The following is an 18143-nucleotide window of genomic DNA, read 5'->3' on the forward strand; positions in this document are numbered from 1 at the left end:
GAAAGGAATAGCTTACACTCTATATACTACATCCTCCAAAATGAAATATAATATGTAAAAAGCAATCAAGACAGGATTAACAACTACCAACAAGTGAAATGATTCTGGAATCATATAATCCATGTCCTAAGGAAGCTATCTGCCTTGAAGATGCAAGACAGTCAGTGGCATTTCAAAGGTGTTTCTGAGGAGGTTCAGCTAGATTTTAGTTCATCAGCTACTATACAGCCTGGATTTTAAAAGAGGTTGTGCTGGATAGAAGAGTCAGAGTTGAATTGAACTATCACATGATGTCAAGGAGAGAAGAACACAACAAAACTTGTTTAGCATGAACTGGTATATAGTTGACAAAACAGTAATCCATTTGGCATGGCAGACTTGTCATGATTTGGATGCTGCTAACATCTCTGTCAGAAGCTGTTGTTATTTTATGAGCTACTGTTATACTAGAAGAAATAGCCAGCCTTCAGTGGCACGAGGACTGGAGTCAGACCCCTATGATGATTACTATGCTCACTGACTCAGTCTGCAGTAAATAAATAAATAAATAATAAAAAATTAAATCACATGTAGCATAGAAGGGCCTTCTTCAGAAATGAATGACTCTATAGATCGGATTAGATTAGTTTCTAATTAATTCTTAAGTTCTCTGTCCTCCGCTCTGACAGGTCTTGAGTCAAGATCTCTCTGTACTTGGAAATTCTACATTTGGATAGCCCGGCAGCAGCATTGGAGATGGCAGCCAGGTAGACCAAGACCTATTACTTGTTCTTAGTATTAAATCAATAAACCTTTAAGGAGCATAGAAGTTACTCCTCTGATAGCAAAAGCAGAATGGGATGAAGGGCCTTGTGATTTTTAGAACTGGTGTCCCATATATCATAACTACGTAGCATGAAAAACTTATTTTGATCACATTTCACAGTTCCTTCATAGCCAGAAGGAATTTCATTACCGGCATTTTCATACCACTATACTAGCAAAAAGGTATATATGCTTTTTTTATCCCTTTTTATCCTTTTAGACTTGTTCCATAAAACCATTTTCCACTTTCCAGCTCATGATCTCTCTAAGCACAAAAGTCCTATCTGCCACACACTTGTCAAACTAGGTAGGATACGACAAAGTTTCAAATACATCAGTATTTATAAAATTAGACACTTTAAACTGCAAAAAAAGAAAAAAAAAAAAGAAAAAAGGATGGAAGGATAGTAGGGGAAAAATTATTTTCTACTTTGACTGTTAGGTTCTTAAGCCGCCAGTACTTAACATTAATGTCTCTGTATTTCAAGGTCATGATTGCACCAGTTCTGCTATTTGTGGGTATCAGTGAGAGATTATCTGCGTGTCACTGGTTCAGGCACTCCATGTACACTTATTCAAGGATTTGGTTTTTTCTTTTTTTTTTTAAATGTTTAAAAGGTTAGAATCCACACTTCCAAGGTATAATGGGTAAAAGAACATATTTTAAGTGAAATTAAATTACGCTTTTCTTGATTTAACTACAAATAGTTAGCTCCACCAGTACATTCGTCCACAAGAATGTTAACACCTCCAACTTCATAGATACCCATAAAGTATTTTTGTAAACAGCAAATTACTGAACATAGTACAATGCTCTATGAAAAAGAATGCACACAATCAGCATTTTTCCTTTTTTACCAGAAAAAGAAATCTCTAACAGCAGATAAGCCACAATTAAAAATCAATCAAATCTGGACCCCAAAAGGGGTATGGGTTATGATGTCACGTATCTGGACTCGACTCTCGAAAGCAATCATGCACTAAGGAAAATTTTAGGAAGTTGTTATGCGAAGGTCTAACTAGAGTCTTGGCAACTTCATTTGGGACATGAAAGGTATTTGCACTACAGTACCATGTGCAATAAAGAAAACTGGTATCGCAGTTCAATTTCAATGCCGCATCCTCAAACAAAACGGCAATGCTACGTCTGAGTAACATGGATGGAAATCTCACCTGCCATTCCAAAGTTCAGCTGTGGCATTTCTTCACTTTTTGTTGCTTTTCTTGGGCTTGGCAAGTCTTTTGCGGCGTCTGATGCAAAGGCCCATAACTTTTTCCTGTTTGTTACAGCAGATGTCTGAGTTTTTACAGGTTTGTTTGTTGTAGGGCACCACTTGTAGCCTGGATTTGCTTTCATAAATGCATCTTTGTACTAGAAAAGAAAAGGAAAATTACCAGTCATGCCAGTCATGACGTTACACTATCCACAGGGCAATAGACTGCACTGCGTGTAAGAGGATTTAATACAGTAAATAATCCTTAAATATCTTGATTTTTAATAGTTTAATCACATGCTTAGAGTCTGACCGCCAACACCATTTAATAATAAGAAATATTAAGTAGAGCTGTATGTAAAAAAGTGGGTTTTCTCTTTCCTCTCCTAAGAGTTTATCACCCAGAGTAGGCTGAAGTTCTGATCCTGCAGACTGCTCCCCAGTGCTTGTATGCTCACTCTCTCAAGAAACAAACACAGCTATTTGAATTCTTTTGCAGGTACAATCTTTGTTTACTTTCTAGTTTCAATGAAATGAAAACATACATTTAGCAATAAATGCAGCATGATCCTCCTTACCTTGCATTCATCTTTCTCTAGTAGTTCCATATTTTAGAATATTTGAGTATATGCTTTCCCAAACCAGGCACCGAAAATAAACCACTACCAGTATCATCTCATTTTCAGTAACTTCTGATACATCATCCCAGCGTTCCTTCCAAAATGTACCACGCTGCATGGCTGCATAAAATAAACTGGGACCATTTAAAACTTTCTTTGGCCTTGAGCACACAGCACACATCTCAGTTGTTTGCTATATTCTTGGTATGAGGCAGCAAAACGAACAAAGCCAGACTAAACACAGGAGGTGGGAGAAAAGGTCTGGATCCTACACAGTTTGGGGGTGGGGGGAAGGATGGGGACCTATTTTATTCTCAAAATGCAACAGTGACGTTTTCCAAGTATCTTGCTGACCAGACCAAAACAAGATTTTTGAACATTAACAGCAATAAAAAGAGCACACAAAAGAGTATTTTAAATGTGTTGCTATGCAAGGGGGAGAACGGGCGAATCAGAGCAATACGCCACACATTCCAGCTGCAAATGTTCGCCTAACAACTGATAGCGTCGTACAGCGCTGGCTCCTGTGGGAGCCTACCCAGTAAGTACCAGTGCTCACCGCAGGGAGAAGGAACCCAATACCTCTTCATGCACTAGCTCTCAGTGGTGGCAAACAACCAAAAGAGTGGTTTTATCCTGAAGTACATGGCAGGGCAGCTGCAGGAAGTTTCTTCTGTGATTACACATGTTCCCACCCACCCAGCTGTCATCAGTCCCAGTTATGGCACAGAGAAGCACCTATGTTTCATGCACAAGCCTGCACAGAAACACAAGCAGAGGGGAAAAAAATCCCTTGGCTATCAAATAAAGAAATAGCACTGAAAACCTTGTCCTGTGACACTGCAGTGTTTTCCCAGATCAGTAAATGGCATGCCATTGCATGTGTATCACTTACTTTCATTTCCATCTTAACCTATTAGCTGGTACTTGCTACCTTCAGACTGTAGCAAGCATAAAACGTTTCAGTTTACAAGAAGCACAGCACCGTGTGAACCCGCTGTGTGAAGTCCTGTATTTATAGAAATGGCTATAAATAATAAAAATCTGCAGGGACTGCTGACCCACATACACGCTGTATCTTCTGAACAGGGTGTATGTATCAAATCTGCAAACTAAGGACTGCGACACCTCTCACCTCACCCCTTTTCCCTTTCCCTCAGTTTGGTTTGGGAGCTCAGTACATCACAAAAATAGCCTGGTGGAGGGAAGGGAAGGGGAGGGGGTGAAGGAAGAGGCGGAAGGGAAATACACAGCGAAGCAGCTTTGCCTTCCATTGTTAAAGCCACAGCCCAGTCACAAATCATGTTTCCAGCCTGCAGAGTGCAAAGCACAGAACCGCTAGCAATGAGGTACATAAGCTCTTCCTATCAGCATTGCTGCTTCGAGTAAAGCAACTGAATTATTCTATGGAGTAATTTGACAAGCTGACAGGCTGCCCATCAAATGAGAACCAGAATGCATGCCATTTGTGAGACGAGGCAGCAATAAGCTTTTAATCAGTTTCCAACAAGAGCAATTCAAGTGAGCTGGTGTATTAATGGATTTTTTCCTCTGCAAAGCCAAGAAGTGAACATTAACTGCACTCTCTGAAGGAGAGGAAGCAAACTGAGGGAGGACAACTCATCAGCCCCTTTCACAGTTTCAACACTCAAGATAAATGAAAATGTAGAAAGTTAAACAATGGCCAAGAAGTAGTTTTATAAAATACATACAGGGGCCTGATCCAAATCTCAGAAAGACTTTCAGTATTGATTTTTGTGACTATTAGACCAAGGCCTAAAATGAAGTGATAGATTCTGCTTGCCCGGTCATGAGAAGACAACTGGAATGAGCTAGAGAGTCATGAGAAAATGCCAAAAGCATTAGTAGAGCTTACTGTTTTCCTCCATTTGACCAACTGTGCAGTAAACCAACTTAACACAGCCAGCCTAAGGACCTCTCTACAGTCGCTTTAAAAAAAAAAAAAAAAAAAAGTAAATCCTTAACCTGGAATGCAAAGACACCACCTTGGCTCCTGCGCAAGTTGCAGGGACAGCCCTGCAGGGTCCTGTCCCAAAGTTCCAGGTAAGATAAAAAAAAGCACAGGATATGTTTGTGGAATCAGTCTGATGTATCATTTCTGTTTTGTGAAAGCTTGAGGAACAATGTGCTATGCAGTGGGACCGGTGCCATTTTAGAGCTGAGGTTAAAAAAGGCGCTGTGCTTTAGTGCAACTCCCTGAGTTGCTTTCATCACCAAATAAAAAAAGATTTGCTTTCTCCAGTGTGGTGGGAACAGGAGCTCACAAGTGGATTCCAGCTACACCTCAGGGTAGCAGTTAGCACGTGCTTAACTTTAAATGTATGCTTAAATCCCACCAACTGGCTATTAAATGTCACATGAATCCCAGAGATCTAACCAAAAAAAAAATTAAATAAATAATAATAAAAAAAAATCCCCAGAAAATACTACACTCCGTTTTTCACTCCTGAAGGACACAGGGTTCACATTACACGTTACAGTCCATACGTCACCCACTGAACTTGCCAGACTCCAGCCAGCATGCCACAACATTTGTCGCTTCCTACCCTGACACAACTGCCAAAGCAGCGACATTGCAAGGATAGCAAGCTCCCAGTTGGGCTGACTGTACCTGTGAAACCACTGGCCGAGAGCTCGTGAGGAGAAATGTCCAGCTCTGCCACTGAATTTATCAGGCTGCTCCCTACAGGAAACAATCCTAACTGCTTGGGTCCTACCGATGCAAAGATGTATTTAAAAATGAAGTGTTTTCTAGCAAGGGAAACAGGGCTTGAACAATAATAATCTCACTGGATATTTTCCAAGGCAGCTGAATATTCCCAGTAAGCCCTGTAAGAGTCAAGAGAAGAACGCTACCCCTATTATTGTAGTAACAAAAAAATGCTGGAGCATATTTATGAGTGGCCAGAATTCATTTTCCCCTCAGTGAAGGGAAATGCTAATGAACAGCATGAACACTCATGGTTCCAGTAGGAGTATTTATCAGCTACTGGGCTTATATCCTAGATAATGAAACTTTCAAAGTTAAGTTGATCTAGGAAGTCTGCAGGATACAAACAGAAAGCCTACTTCTAAAGACAACACCAGCAGAAGCTGACACCGAGCTCTGCAGGCACAGCATGAGGTCTCCAGAGAAGGTGTTGCTACAAGAGACCATGAACCACAAGACTGAAAATAGAGGGAGCATGGGGCAGACAGGTACATAAGGGGATTTCCCAGAAGTGCCTAAATTAACTATAGACCTGATTATCCTCTCAGTGGGAATCAGGGATAGCTGTCTAACTCACCAGGAAATGTCCCATAACTCCACTTGGCAAAATGTTTGGGTGCCTGGATCTTCCAAAATCCTAGATCTTGCACATAGCTAGACATATGTAAGTAAATATACAAATGCATTGATTTTTGCACTGCTGAGATAGTATCATGGCTGGTACTAAGCAGGTAAGAAACTGAAAGCTTCTTGCTTGATGATTGATCTAGGCTAAATGGCTCTCTAAACTATGGCTTCAAGTAGTAAAAACATTCTCGAGACTATAAAACAACAGGGGTTGTAGCCACTGAAGCAGGGACCACTTCTGTCAGGTCCATTCGTATCTCTGGAAGAGCAATTCAGATGCTCAAGGTACACGAGACATGTTGCAGGGGTAGCGGGTATGACACAGGGATCTCCTCTGGGAGATGTGTGCCCTGCCAGGGCAGTGGCTAGAGGCTGTGAGGTGAAAACTGGGAAGTCAAAGGGCACTGAAAGGCTACATTTAAGTAACAGAAGCTCATCCACTGTATTTTAAACCTCCATGAGCTTATACATACAGGTACTCAAACAGAAGATTACTGGTACAATGGTAATTTTATGTCCTTCCAAAGGCATTCACCTTCTTGACTTTTAAATGAGCTGACCATAGAAAAATACCAATAAATGGTTCGCACTAGAGTTGACATTAACATCTTTCTGACAGTCTCAGCAGTAAGCCTAACTACAAAAATGAGTGTTAAAACAAAACAACCGATCCACACACAGAATAGGCCTGTTGGTGAAGAAGGCCCAAATACATTCAATAGCACATTATAGCTGCTAATTATTGTTTAACATACAACTGTTTAAAGAATAAAAATTATACGCTATCTCTCTTCTACACATTCTTGGAACTAGTTGTAATGATGTAAACTACTTAGATTTCTTGTTTTGCTTTGACGTTGAATATGCAATTTGTTCTTCATGCCAATAAAAATAAATAAATCACTACAGGAACAATGATTTCTCCAACAATATGATTAATAGTTTCAGATCTGTCACTTCATATAGAAGTTCTGCAATTATTTTCCTTCTTAATGAATGAGCTTCCTTCAGCAAGACAAAAGGCTACAAAACCCAGCCATATCAGGTTTGTTTCTTCCAAAAATTATTTCTTCATTTTCATCTTTCCTTCCTCTGTATCTGTACTGGATCTCCTAATTGCCCTTTTCCCACACATTGCAAGAAGCATTGCTAATTTGTAAGTGGGAATGCAGAACAAGTCAGGAATGGTTAGACAAAGCTGAGACTCGAGTATTTCAATGCTGTGTCACAGACAGGGAACTACAGAGGTACTACAGACCCTGCTTCAAAAAGGACCTGCCATGCAGAACACTTTGTTTTTCCTGTGGACCTTTCCACGCTCACACAAACTACTGAACAGACCTTATATACATGTGTTAAAAGTAGTAGACAACTTCAGGTGACAGGGCAGGTACAGATAATAGTTCCCCCAATCGTTTCACAGCCATCCTGTAGCGTGCTAGCATTACTCAACAAATGAGAGAGATGTTCTTCCTTCTCACTGGCCCTCCATTATTTTTTCTAAGATTGAATTCAATGGTTGCCTGCAATCTACATCACACAGGTAGTTACAGGGATCTGTTTTGGGGTGATGGTATCAGCCTAAGTAACTGTCTGTGTGTGTCTCACTCTGCTATCAATATCCACAGCCTTCTTGGGGCCAGCTTACCAAGCAAGCTACTTCTTTAAAAGCCTCATTTAAATTTTAAGTTGACATCAAGATACTTTGTGAAATATGGGGATAAATCTCTTTTCCATGCTCCCAGTTAAAGGACTCTGACTATGTACTGCTCTCTGATTTGGGTATTGGACTCTGCCTCACTGAAGGTTGCTCTATCAGAAACTGGTTAACAATACATAGGGAGAGTACTTAATTAAACACTAATAATTTTTAAATTCTTTAGCATCACAGGTAAAAAAGGACTACATTTGTTGACTATGCTTTTTGTTTGGTCCACCTGTATTATAGTAGCAACCTGTATTATTGATAGCAAATGCACAGCTTGAGCTAAATATCACAAGTCATCTGACACTGAACTGCATGTTATTGCTTTCAATGGCCACTATCCACAAGCTATCCATGTGTTAATGCTTGTACTGCAGGAATTATCAGGTGATATCTATCACAAAGTGCATACATTTGTACCAGTGACTACTACAGCCAGGTTAGTCCATGTACACAGATCAATTTCTTTTCACTCTGGTCCAAAGGACCAAGTGAATCAAAGCAAGAACAGTAGCTGCTCTGGGCACTATAATCCCACTGGGGAAGCTAAGGAACTCATGGAAGAGAAAGACCCCACAGAAAACATTTAATACACAGAAACAAGACAAATAGGTAGTGAACTCCCTTTACATCCACCATTCAGACAGAACATACCTCCTTGGCCATGTCAGTGTATTTCTGCTTTTCTTTTGGATCTAGAACAGCCCACCAATCCGCCAAGATCTTGGTCGCGCCACGATTATCGAGGCGAGGGTGTTCTTTTCGCACGAGAGAGCGATGGCGTTTGCAGAACAAGAGAAATGCATTCATTGGTCGGCGAGCTCGTTGTTCTGAGGACTCGTCATCTTCGGTTTCATCAGCATCCTGCTCTAAACCATCAGCGCCAAGGAGTGGCACCTACCAGAACCAAAAGGGAAGGTGTAAACTCAGTTATCCACGCTTCTCATGGAGACTTAGAGTCTGTGTATGAACGAGGGAGATGCACGTGGATACACACAGCTGTCTCCAAAGGCCGTCTGTTCCATCCAGAAGACCTGGGGTTCTACATCAAACCTCCTCACCTGATGGTCCAAGGTTCATTCATGCTCTCTGCAAGACTTAAACTCCGACTTGCACGTGGAGCAGATTTGTAAGCTGAGGACCATTCTCTAGTAACAGTCCTAACGGGTTGGAGGGAAGAGATCCTTCCTACCCCATTCCTACAACCTAGAAATCATCGCAGTGGGATGAGGTGAGCAGAGCTACCTTGGATCTCAATCACACGTGTTTGCAACTACAGAGTGCACAGGAAGGAAAGCACGTAGGTACCCGTTGTTTCCCCATCTCCTGCCGTTCATTACTCAGCCTCCGAGCTGTGCTGCAGCGCAGCCACTGCACAGCTGCCCAGTCGGAGACAGAGGGCAAATCTCAACACTGCCAAAATACGCTCTTTCCATTTACAGCCCAGTGCATCGTTCCTACAAGGGACGCACCACAGAAGACTAGCTCTGACTGAATGAAATGAATTACTGTCTGGGACAGAAAACCACCTCCTACCTAACTGCAACACTGCTATTTTATATCACGTTGTGAAAGTGACCTGTAAGGTCAACAGAAAGCGCTGCCAGAGTGTCAGGCTGTTCCTTGCTGCTCCTTATCCTTGTCAAGGTCATCCTTCCCTATCAGGTACGTGGCTCAAGGCAGGTCTCCTCAGCACTGACCTCTCCCTTCCTGCCTCAGGAAGGCATCAAGGAAATGCAGAGATGAACGTTATCCACATGATGGAAACATCACATTCCCATAACCCATCCCACTTCCTGTTACAGAGGATGAGTTTAACTGTACATTCGTTAGGTGCCACATTGTAGGGTCCTTACAGAAAAAGGGCAAGGCCAGCATCACTGAACAATACCAAAATACCAAGCGAGACAGATTATTCCACCTGTGCTCTGAATATTCTGGAAGATAAGTTGAATTTCACATGCAAAGACAGTAAAAATAATTCACAGCTTTTTCCTTCTTTTTCCCTTTTAATCTTTCTATTTTTTTAATCTTTAAAAAAAGAAAGAAAACTATTAGCTTCCTATGTCCTCAGAGCCACTAGAAGCAGGTAACAAGCACAGGCTAACTTCATGTCTAAAATAAACAATTAAAAAACCCATGTCAAAACCCCACCTTGAGCAATTGAGATGTGCAACACATTATTAAACAACCCAGTTAAAACCCTTACAGTCTAATTCTAAAAAAGAGTTTTGTCCAAGATTTTAAAAGCATGATTGACAATTCACTTTTTTGTGTTATTTGCTACTTGCCTTTATAGCCTTATGGGCAGAGCATCATTCTTTTCATTGGCTGTGTTCGTTCACAAAACAGAACAGCAAGAAGCAAACAAAATAAAAACACAGCTAGGGAGAATCTGACCCACGATTAACATTCTACAGTCAAAGAATCCAATGAAGTCTACCTTATCAATATCTTCGTCGTCTTCCTCCTCTTCCTCCTCTTCAGAGAAGTCAAGGAGTTTCTTGGCAAGCAGGGGATGCCACTGAAGACACTTTCGTTTTGGTCGCTTCCCAGTTCCTTCTCCTTCTGTCGAATGATCCTTATTCCTACTACTGCCTTTCATTACTGTGACCTGTCATGCAAAAATAGTCAGAAGTTCACAACAAACCCTTAGGCATAAATGACCATCATATAGATAATTAAACAAACCAGTGACAAATATATGGGGCTTTAATGCAAGACTCTCAGAAGTTTTGGCAAGATACTAGATAGAGAATTTATTCCAATTATCAACAACAGCATGGATGTATCTTTTCCAATCTTAACATTTCCACCTAATGCCCAGATTAACTAGCAACATAAAATTTAAGAGCATGAAGCAAGGACACTAGCCAGTCCAGCTCTCAAATGTGCTCATGTCTGAAGGATAGCAGAGAAGCCCTCACACTTCACTAGTCAAGTGAGTGAGAGACCACAGCTCTCGCACACCTGTGTCCACTGTAGTTTTTCATATTTTGCCACTGCAAATGTCAGAATATCCCTCTTTTTAGCAGTGGAACATATTGCCAGCCACTCATCTGTTAATGATGCACTTACGTATAGCAATGTTGATGCAGAAGCCCATGACACTATGAGCTACGATTTCCCAAGTGCCGTTAAAAGGCGCAATAGAGAAATCTGACTCCCTGCCTAAGAGAAGTGAATTTTAATACACGAATTTCAAGCAAACAGAAGTAGTTACCCTGATGCTTCCAAAGTACTCATCAACAAGAGCCCCCACACAGCAAACGAAACAAACCATCTGCTGAACCAAGTGCATGCAGAAAAATTAAAAATGGCATTTTCCTGGATGCGTATTAGAGTTTTTTAGTTCCTCCCCACTCATCAGCAGTACCTGGTCCCCACCAGATAAGGACGCCTGGTAACTTTGTAGTAGCTTGCCATTAAGCTCCACACTTTGCAGTCCCCATCATGCCACTTCTATCTGGAGCACATTTAAACTTTGATTTCAAGGCACCCACTCCTCTGATCATGTTCTGTAACCAACTCCTGTCTTTTCAGCGAGTGTTATATGGCACATAATCACACACCATTTCACCTAAATCTTTGTCCGTAACTTGCAAAGCAGATCCAAATACACAGAAACAACCAACTTCGGCTTTTAAAGAACATTAAAGTGTGGAAAATCAAGCTGCAATCCAGTATCACGAAATGCAAGTCTGAAATTGTTTCTATCCCGCTGTGACCTTCGCCATGTACCACACTGCACCATGCTCCCCATCTGTCTCTCTTCCTAAAGTGCTGAACCACCATTTGCTTCTGTTTGGGCTATTTTCGGACACAAATCGACAAAGTAGCTGAGTTACTGTTTGAGCAGTGACTTCAGCTCCTGTGAGTAGCACAGATTTGTTAAGTCTCAGAGTTTGTTATGTGATAGAGATCTGCCTATTACTGTAGTAAATAAAGTACGCAGCCTATTTCTGAGCAGGATAAATGTACTACAAGTACAATGGGGAGTCAGCTACTCCAGCCCTTACCACTGACTTATCTAGGCACGCTTATTGTATGGTTTCTGCCTACAGTCAGTCCTAAGTAGGACAAGTATTACTGGTAGCCTTCTACCTCATTAGTGTGAAACTAAATTAACGTTTGAAGAGTGCTCCATGATCCTCCTTCACAAAGCTCAGCTGACGTCTCAGTGCTGTTTGAACAGCAGCATTGCCTTTAGCTGGCCCCTCTCTGCCTCCTGCCCTTTGAAAGATGAGCAAGAGAAAACTTCACAGGACTTAAGTGATCCCACAGTGTATTTTACACATGTTCTCCATCACCCCGGAGGCCCTGCCTATGCTCCACGCTGAGCTCAGCAAGGCAGCACAGACCCTAGGCATCGGTCACCTTGTGAACTTCTAAGGGGCTCGCAGTACGTTACATCTCTTTACTACCGCCCAGCTCACGAATAATTTTTGTTTTCCATGCATGAAGGCTAGGTATTGAACACCCAGTTATGCCCAAAGTAAATTAACCGAAACTCACTGCACATTAGTGCTGAAATAGAAACGTATGCTCAGCTCCAAGAATTCAAGTGATGTTCATTAGGTTGTCTTCTTAAATTGTTAACCATTCTACCCTACTCGTCACCCTGAACCAGCAGTTCTACTATAAAGAGGCTTTTTAACAAGATGGGTCATCATCCTATCAGCTGAACAAGCATTTAGGAGATCCTCCACACAGAGTAAGTCAGATCTGGCTGTTATACAGGCACCATTTATTACAGAAAGACACACCGTCGCTCTTTGCTTGCACTTTGGAGTAAATCTCTGCAACTGTCAACAACAAAAATTCTCCTGATTTAACGCCACTGATGGAATGACTGAGGCCACAGACTGACTTCAAACTTTACTTTTACAGCACGGCCTGGAAGCCCCCCGCCCCTTAAGTATGTCAAGATATATACTCTATCCTCTACGCCCTCTCTCCTTTCCTGTAAAACAGGGTGTCATTCATAACGTGAACAAACTATTTCAGCCCCTATTTTTTAATACTTCTGTGTTTCCAAATCTTTTTTCCCATTTTTGCTTATCCAAGTTCTCACAAGCTTTGACCTACATTTCAGAGACTTTCTTGGTGTTTACTTTTTGCTGATGCCTCTCAGTCAAATGTAGGATTGGCATAATGAAAAATGTTCTAATTCTCTATCACATTGCATGGGACTTTTCCTCTTAAAAATGGATGCTGACATAGTGTGATGAATTTGTTTTCCTTTGGATTGCTTCATCTTCCATATTACTACCCCCACACTTCATGGACATTTCTGACATAACTGTTGATATATTCACATACAATTACATAATTATGAAAGAAGCTGGCCCATAAAAAAAAAATCCAGTCAAATGCAAAACACAGCTAACATGGACACTTTCATTCTTTTTTTGTATGGAAGATTTTGGCAAGACATAGTGTAACTACTTAGACAAGACGCTCCACGGTCAAATGAATGCACGTATGATTAAATGACAGCACAAGTTTTACTGGCATTATTTACTTGTTGAATGGCAAAACATCAATAGAATCCACTTAGTGGACTCTTCAGATTATATTTATTTATCTGATTCTTTTCCCCTCGACACATCATCAATAGCATGTTAGTTGCTCTTTTCGTATGGGAGACGGGAAGCTGGTAGACAGTAGCAAGCAAAAATACCAGCTTCTTCTCTCCCTCTCAGGGATCCCTGAGTGCTGGCAAGCACCCCTACCAGCAAGCTTTTGAAAAGAGAGCTGGACTTGGACCCTACAAGAACTGAAGTATGCATTTAAGTTTGGCAATTAAATAGTTCCATAGTAAGTCACAGAACAAGTCATGGGCAGTCTTTGCAGGATTTGGCACTTAAAAATATAGGAGACACACAGCACCCAAGATACACAGCACCCAAAGTGCAATGTTTGCAATAACTGGAATTTACGAACCATATCACAAAAAATGTAATTTCTTCTACAGTATCAGTAAAAATACCGTGTATCTTTTAAGGCAGATGTAAAGGCTTTTAGAAGTTAGCAAGAGGAAAAACAATTAAAAGCAGCTAACAAGATTTTACAAGATATTTCACAGCTTAAGGATGACAAAAATTGACAGACACTAGGGACAAAGTAGGAATATTCCGACAAGACAAAAGTATGGACAGCTTTGCTTAAAATAAGCCACATAGGCTTTATAACATCACCAGAGGATACCTGTCAAGGCTGAAATTCATGATCCACTGACAGAAGAGATACCTTCAGGGTGATGTTCTACACCTACGTTTTAGCGCACATACAGATCAAATGTTGCAGAGATACTATACCAGTAAAAAAAATTAACTTTTTTTTTTTCTTTTTTGGCATGCTGGTTGTATTATTTCCTTTCTGGTCCTAGAAATATTAATCAAAGAATCACAGTTTTCTTGGATGTCTTACAAATACATATACCTAATAGGGCTTCAGAGGAAAAAAAAAAAAAAAAAATTCCTTAAGAAAAGAGTTGGATGGTGGGGGGAAGCAGGGGAGAATAAGAATAATTGTTTAGCTTTTTACAGCATACACTTCTATTTCAATTACACAACTGTATGCAAGTCTACCTTTTTTAAGTGTTCATTAACAACAAGCATTTGATTCCTTTCACAAAGCTTTGTTTTCCTCCTATCTTCCTCTGTTATTTACAAAACCTGATATAGGCAGGTGACCAACTTCTGCAGTTCTAATTTTGGGACTATCTCACCCCACAGTTGATCTGTCACCAAGAATGATGCTAGTGCTTGTGCTGAACAAGCTGCACTCACCAGGCATTCCCCAAACTACATCCACAAAAACCAAAATCCTTATAAAAGTTTTTAAAAGTAACCAAGCGCTGTAAGGCACATGGATTTCTTTCTAGTCTATAGTACAAGACCTGTAAAAGCAGAACCCCAGAGATGTGAATTGTGACTACGGTGTAGTCCCTGTTGGAAAGTTCTCTGTGGAAGAATGTCTGAACTTCAGCAACACGCATTTCCACGAGGACAGTGGAAATGAATTTCTGTTTTCCTGTTACCTTAAAATCACATTTCCTGGAGTCCAGCTGATTCCATGCAGATTGCTGGTCCAAAGGAGCAAAGGGAAAGTTTCAAGTGGACTTCCCACACTTTCTGCTCAGTTTTACATTATCTAAATTCCCTACTACTTTATGAAAACAAATACCAAACAGAAAAACGAGAACCAAACTATGACACTAATGGCTTGGTGGTTTTGGGACTACCGAGTCAGTGACCTGAGCTGTTTCAACAAAGAAACAGGAGACTGGGAAATGAGTTCATGTTCTCACTGGTCTAGTGGGCTGAATAGGTATTTGAATTTCAAATAAAAGCAAAAGGAGACTGCTGGCAGTAAAATACACCTACACAAATACAGAAAGTTTTTTAAAGAAATAAATTTCTTTTAGGTCTGGAATAACTGAACCAGAATATTTCTACAACAAAGGACAAAAACTAGTTGGCACTAATTACTGACCAGTCAGTGAATATATTCTTGTTTCACAGCAGAAAGCTATTAATGAGCTTTCTAATTTTTGGAGATGTGATGGTTTAATGCGGGACATGCTGTGACTCAATGGAGTCCTGTTTGCTAGCAGAGGTTTGGGATAGACATTCACCACACGAAACACTTAGCAACACAGCAACAAGTCTTACTTAATTTTTAATGACATGCTCTTCCATCTTCATAAATGATTTTAAACTATTCCTCATTCTCTTAAACTCAGATCTGAGTTGCTTTGTTCTCCAATACATAACTTAATCCCAAGATCATCAAAAGAACATCAACAGCACTTTTTTGAATTCTGGGGATTTTTTTAAGTGAATCTTTCATGCCTACCAAAGAGAAATTTAAAAAGTCAACAGATTTTAAACTTCAGCTCTACTCTTCCTCTGCTCATTCACAGATGCACAAGAAATAAGACGTTCTTTGGCATTTTTTAATGCAAAGAAATCAACCAGGTTTTGTCTAGTATGAAAAGCACTTTATGTTGAACAACTGTACTCACCATTAGCATGGTATCAGGATGCCTCAATTAAAAAAAACCGGGGGGAGGGAGGGAGAATAAATTTGTTACTAGTTTTCACTTGCCTTTTTTACGTGCATATTATTTAGTTTTGCTTTTGGTTAAGTCTTCACAGCTATCGGTAAGAATGGTTGTAATGGCATTTCACGTGCTAGCTCTCTCCGAATCTGCTTTTAAAATGGAAACCACACAGACAGCAAGTGCGCAGGATGGCACAAGAAAACCTCACACCGAACAAGAAAATCTCACGTATTCAATACACAGAAAAAACTTGCTTATTCTGTGCAAGGAATATTCTGTCCAGATATGCTTATGTCACCACTGCAGGCAACTGTGTTTTAAAAGATACTATATGAACATGAATCTTTCCATGAGACTTAAGCATAATACAAGAAATGAAGCTTGAAAAGTCATGAGGAGATATGTAATCTACTGCCAAGTCTTTTAATGATGGCTGATTTTAAGTAACGATTTCTTGTTTGTTTTTCTAGTTCTCTTTTTTTCTTCTTCATTTATAGAAGACAACATGAAGAAATATAATAAAATAATATTTTACTTTGTAGGGAGTTCTTCAGCCTTTAGGAATGTCCTTATTAAAATAAGTGAAAGACAGGCAAACCCTGCCTGCTATAAAATTGCCCTCAAAAGACACACTTAGGAACTGGATCCTATCATTACAGTGCATGAGTAAACTGATTAGAAATTAAAAAGACAAAACTTAGCATAGATCTCAACTACTGGGTTTTCCTTAATGTCCCTGTCAGAGAACAAACACAGCTGACTGCACCTTACTTGGCCAAGTGAGTATTTCAACCAACACTCAGCCTGAAATTTAGTATGTAACCCAAACTTGGGAGTGCTACATTAGCTACGGTACTGGAAAACCAAAGTTTAGAGTGTATCATGGTTAGGCTGCCAGCAAGCGCTTGTTGTCAGAAGGGCAAACTACTTGTTAAACTACAACTTGGTACTTTTAGTCTAGAAAATACACTCAAAAAAATTTAAAAAACAAAAAAAAAAAGGAAAAGGGAGCAAACAGTAAAAAGACGGTGAGGAGAAAAAAGAGTGAAAACAGTGCATAGAAAAGAAAAAAGAATTAAGAAAAAGGCCGAAGAAAAACAAAGGAAAAGCTCTGTGAAAACTAGCATCATTTAGCTTGACAAAGACAAAACAACACGCTTTGAATACATAAAAGACATCAGCAAATAATCTGTTTTCCACATCCATAATGCAGAGCACAAGTGGGTGGCCTCTGCTGACGGGAAGGAAAACGGAGGCCAAGCCCTGGAGAGCGTTCCCTTGCAGGCAGTGGTACAGGAGCAGCAGAAGGGAAGTGTCTGCCGGGGGGGTCACCCAGTGCCCCAGGACCCCCAGGGCTGTGGCATGCAGGGCAATGGCACTGCTGAACAAACCGTCCATGTCATCAAGTGTCATCACCCCTAGCCCATACGCTAAATGTAAAAAAAAATTAATCTACTTATGAAAACTAAGTGGTGCATGATATTTCAAATACATAACTAAAAAAGTATTTACAAATGTACTCAAAATATACTGAATGCAAGTATGATGGTCGGATAGGAGTTTGGACAATCTTTGTAAAAATGACCGCCCTCCCAGTTCTGTAACGTCTTCATTATGTTGTTGCTTGGGGTTTTTTTTTCCCTCCATTTGGATGTTTGTTCCCCAGTCTGAATGCCGGGCAACAGCAACTTATTAGGTAAAACCAAATAGTACATTTATCTTCAGTTTATCAGTGCTGGAAGGTACCAGCAGGAAGGCTCGCAGGAATCGGCTCCCGGACCTACACAAGTAATTTTTATAAAGTGAGAAATAGTTTAGAAGATGGTCAAGCTTTTATTTTCTACTATGCTTCACCCTACATAAACCTAATCTCCGAAAAAAGTCAGAACTTCAAACGGTAATTATTAATTTTTAAATAACAAAGTGACCAACACTTTTCAAACAGACCTGCTGAGGCTGGGCACAACAGTAGAGGTTGGGCTCTATTTTGGACCAAGTTTTTAATGAAACTCTCGTGGGTGAAACGGCAAGCCACCGACCCCACAGTTTGCTCCGTTTTGGCAAAAGCACGCCGCTTCCACGTCAAACCAAAACACCGGTGCCGCTCAAAACCAAGGCACATCCACAAACCCAACGCCTCCTCAGCAGGCGAGCATTAAATCCCGAAGAAGGAGGGGGTACGGGAAACACGCCTGCCCAAATGGCACAGCAGCTCAGGCCCAGGAGGGGCTGGCATGTTGCGGAGGGTGGCTCAGGGAAGAGGAGGAGGAGGAAGGGGAGGAGGAGGAGGAGGAGGCGGCGGCATCGGAAATGCTGCTGCTGCTGCTCCCCAGTGTCAACAGCGACCCGGACGGGGCGGGGGCCGAAACGG

At 40.8% G+C, this 18143-nt stretch overlaps 1 protein-coding gene across 4 annotated transcripts in view; it reads right to left on the reverse strand.

Moving 5' to 3' along the window:
- BBX (bobby sox homolog (Drosophila)) overlaps positions 1–18143 on the reverse strand; it is a 143195-nt gene that overhangs the window by 52792 nt on the left and 72260 nt on the right. For all 4 annotated transcript variants that reach the window (XM_010567319.1, XM_010567321.1, XM_010567320.1 and 1 more), the window contains exons 3-5: positions 10145–10315; positions 8356–8598; positions 1978–2176 (exon numbers count right to left, since the gene is read on the reverse strand). In XM_010567319.1, the coding sequence (XP_010565621.1) occupies positions 1978–2176; positions 8356–8598; positions 10145–10306 (604 nt within the window). In that variant the 5' untranslated portion in view covers positions 10307–10315. The remainder of the gene's footprint in view (positions 1–1977; positions 2177–8355; positions 8599–10144; positions 10316–18143) is intronic.

The sequence above is a fragment of the Haliaeetus leucocephalus genome, unplaced genomic scaffold, assembly GCF_000737465.1.
Source record: "Haliaeetus leucocephalus isolate CR32 unplaced genomic scaffold, Haliaeetus_leucocephalus-4.0 Scaffold228, whole genome shotgun sequence".
NCBI classification, from domain to species: Eukaryota; Metazoa; Chordata; class Aves; order Accipitriformes; family Accipitridae; genus Haliaeetus; species Haliaeetus leucocephalus.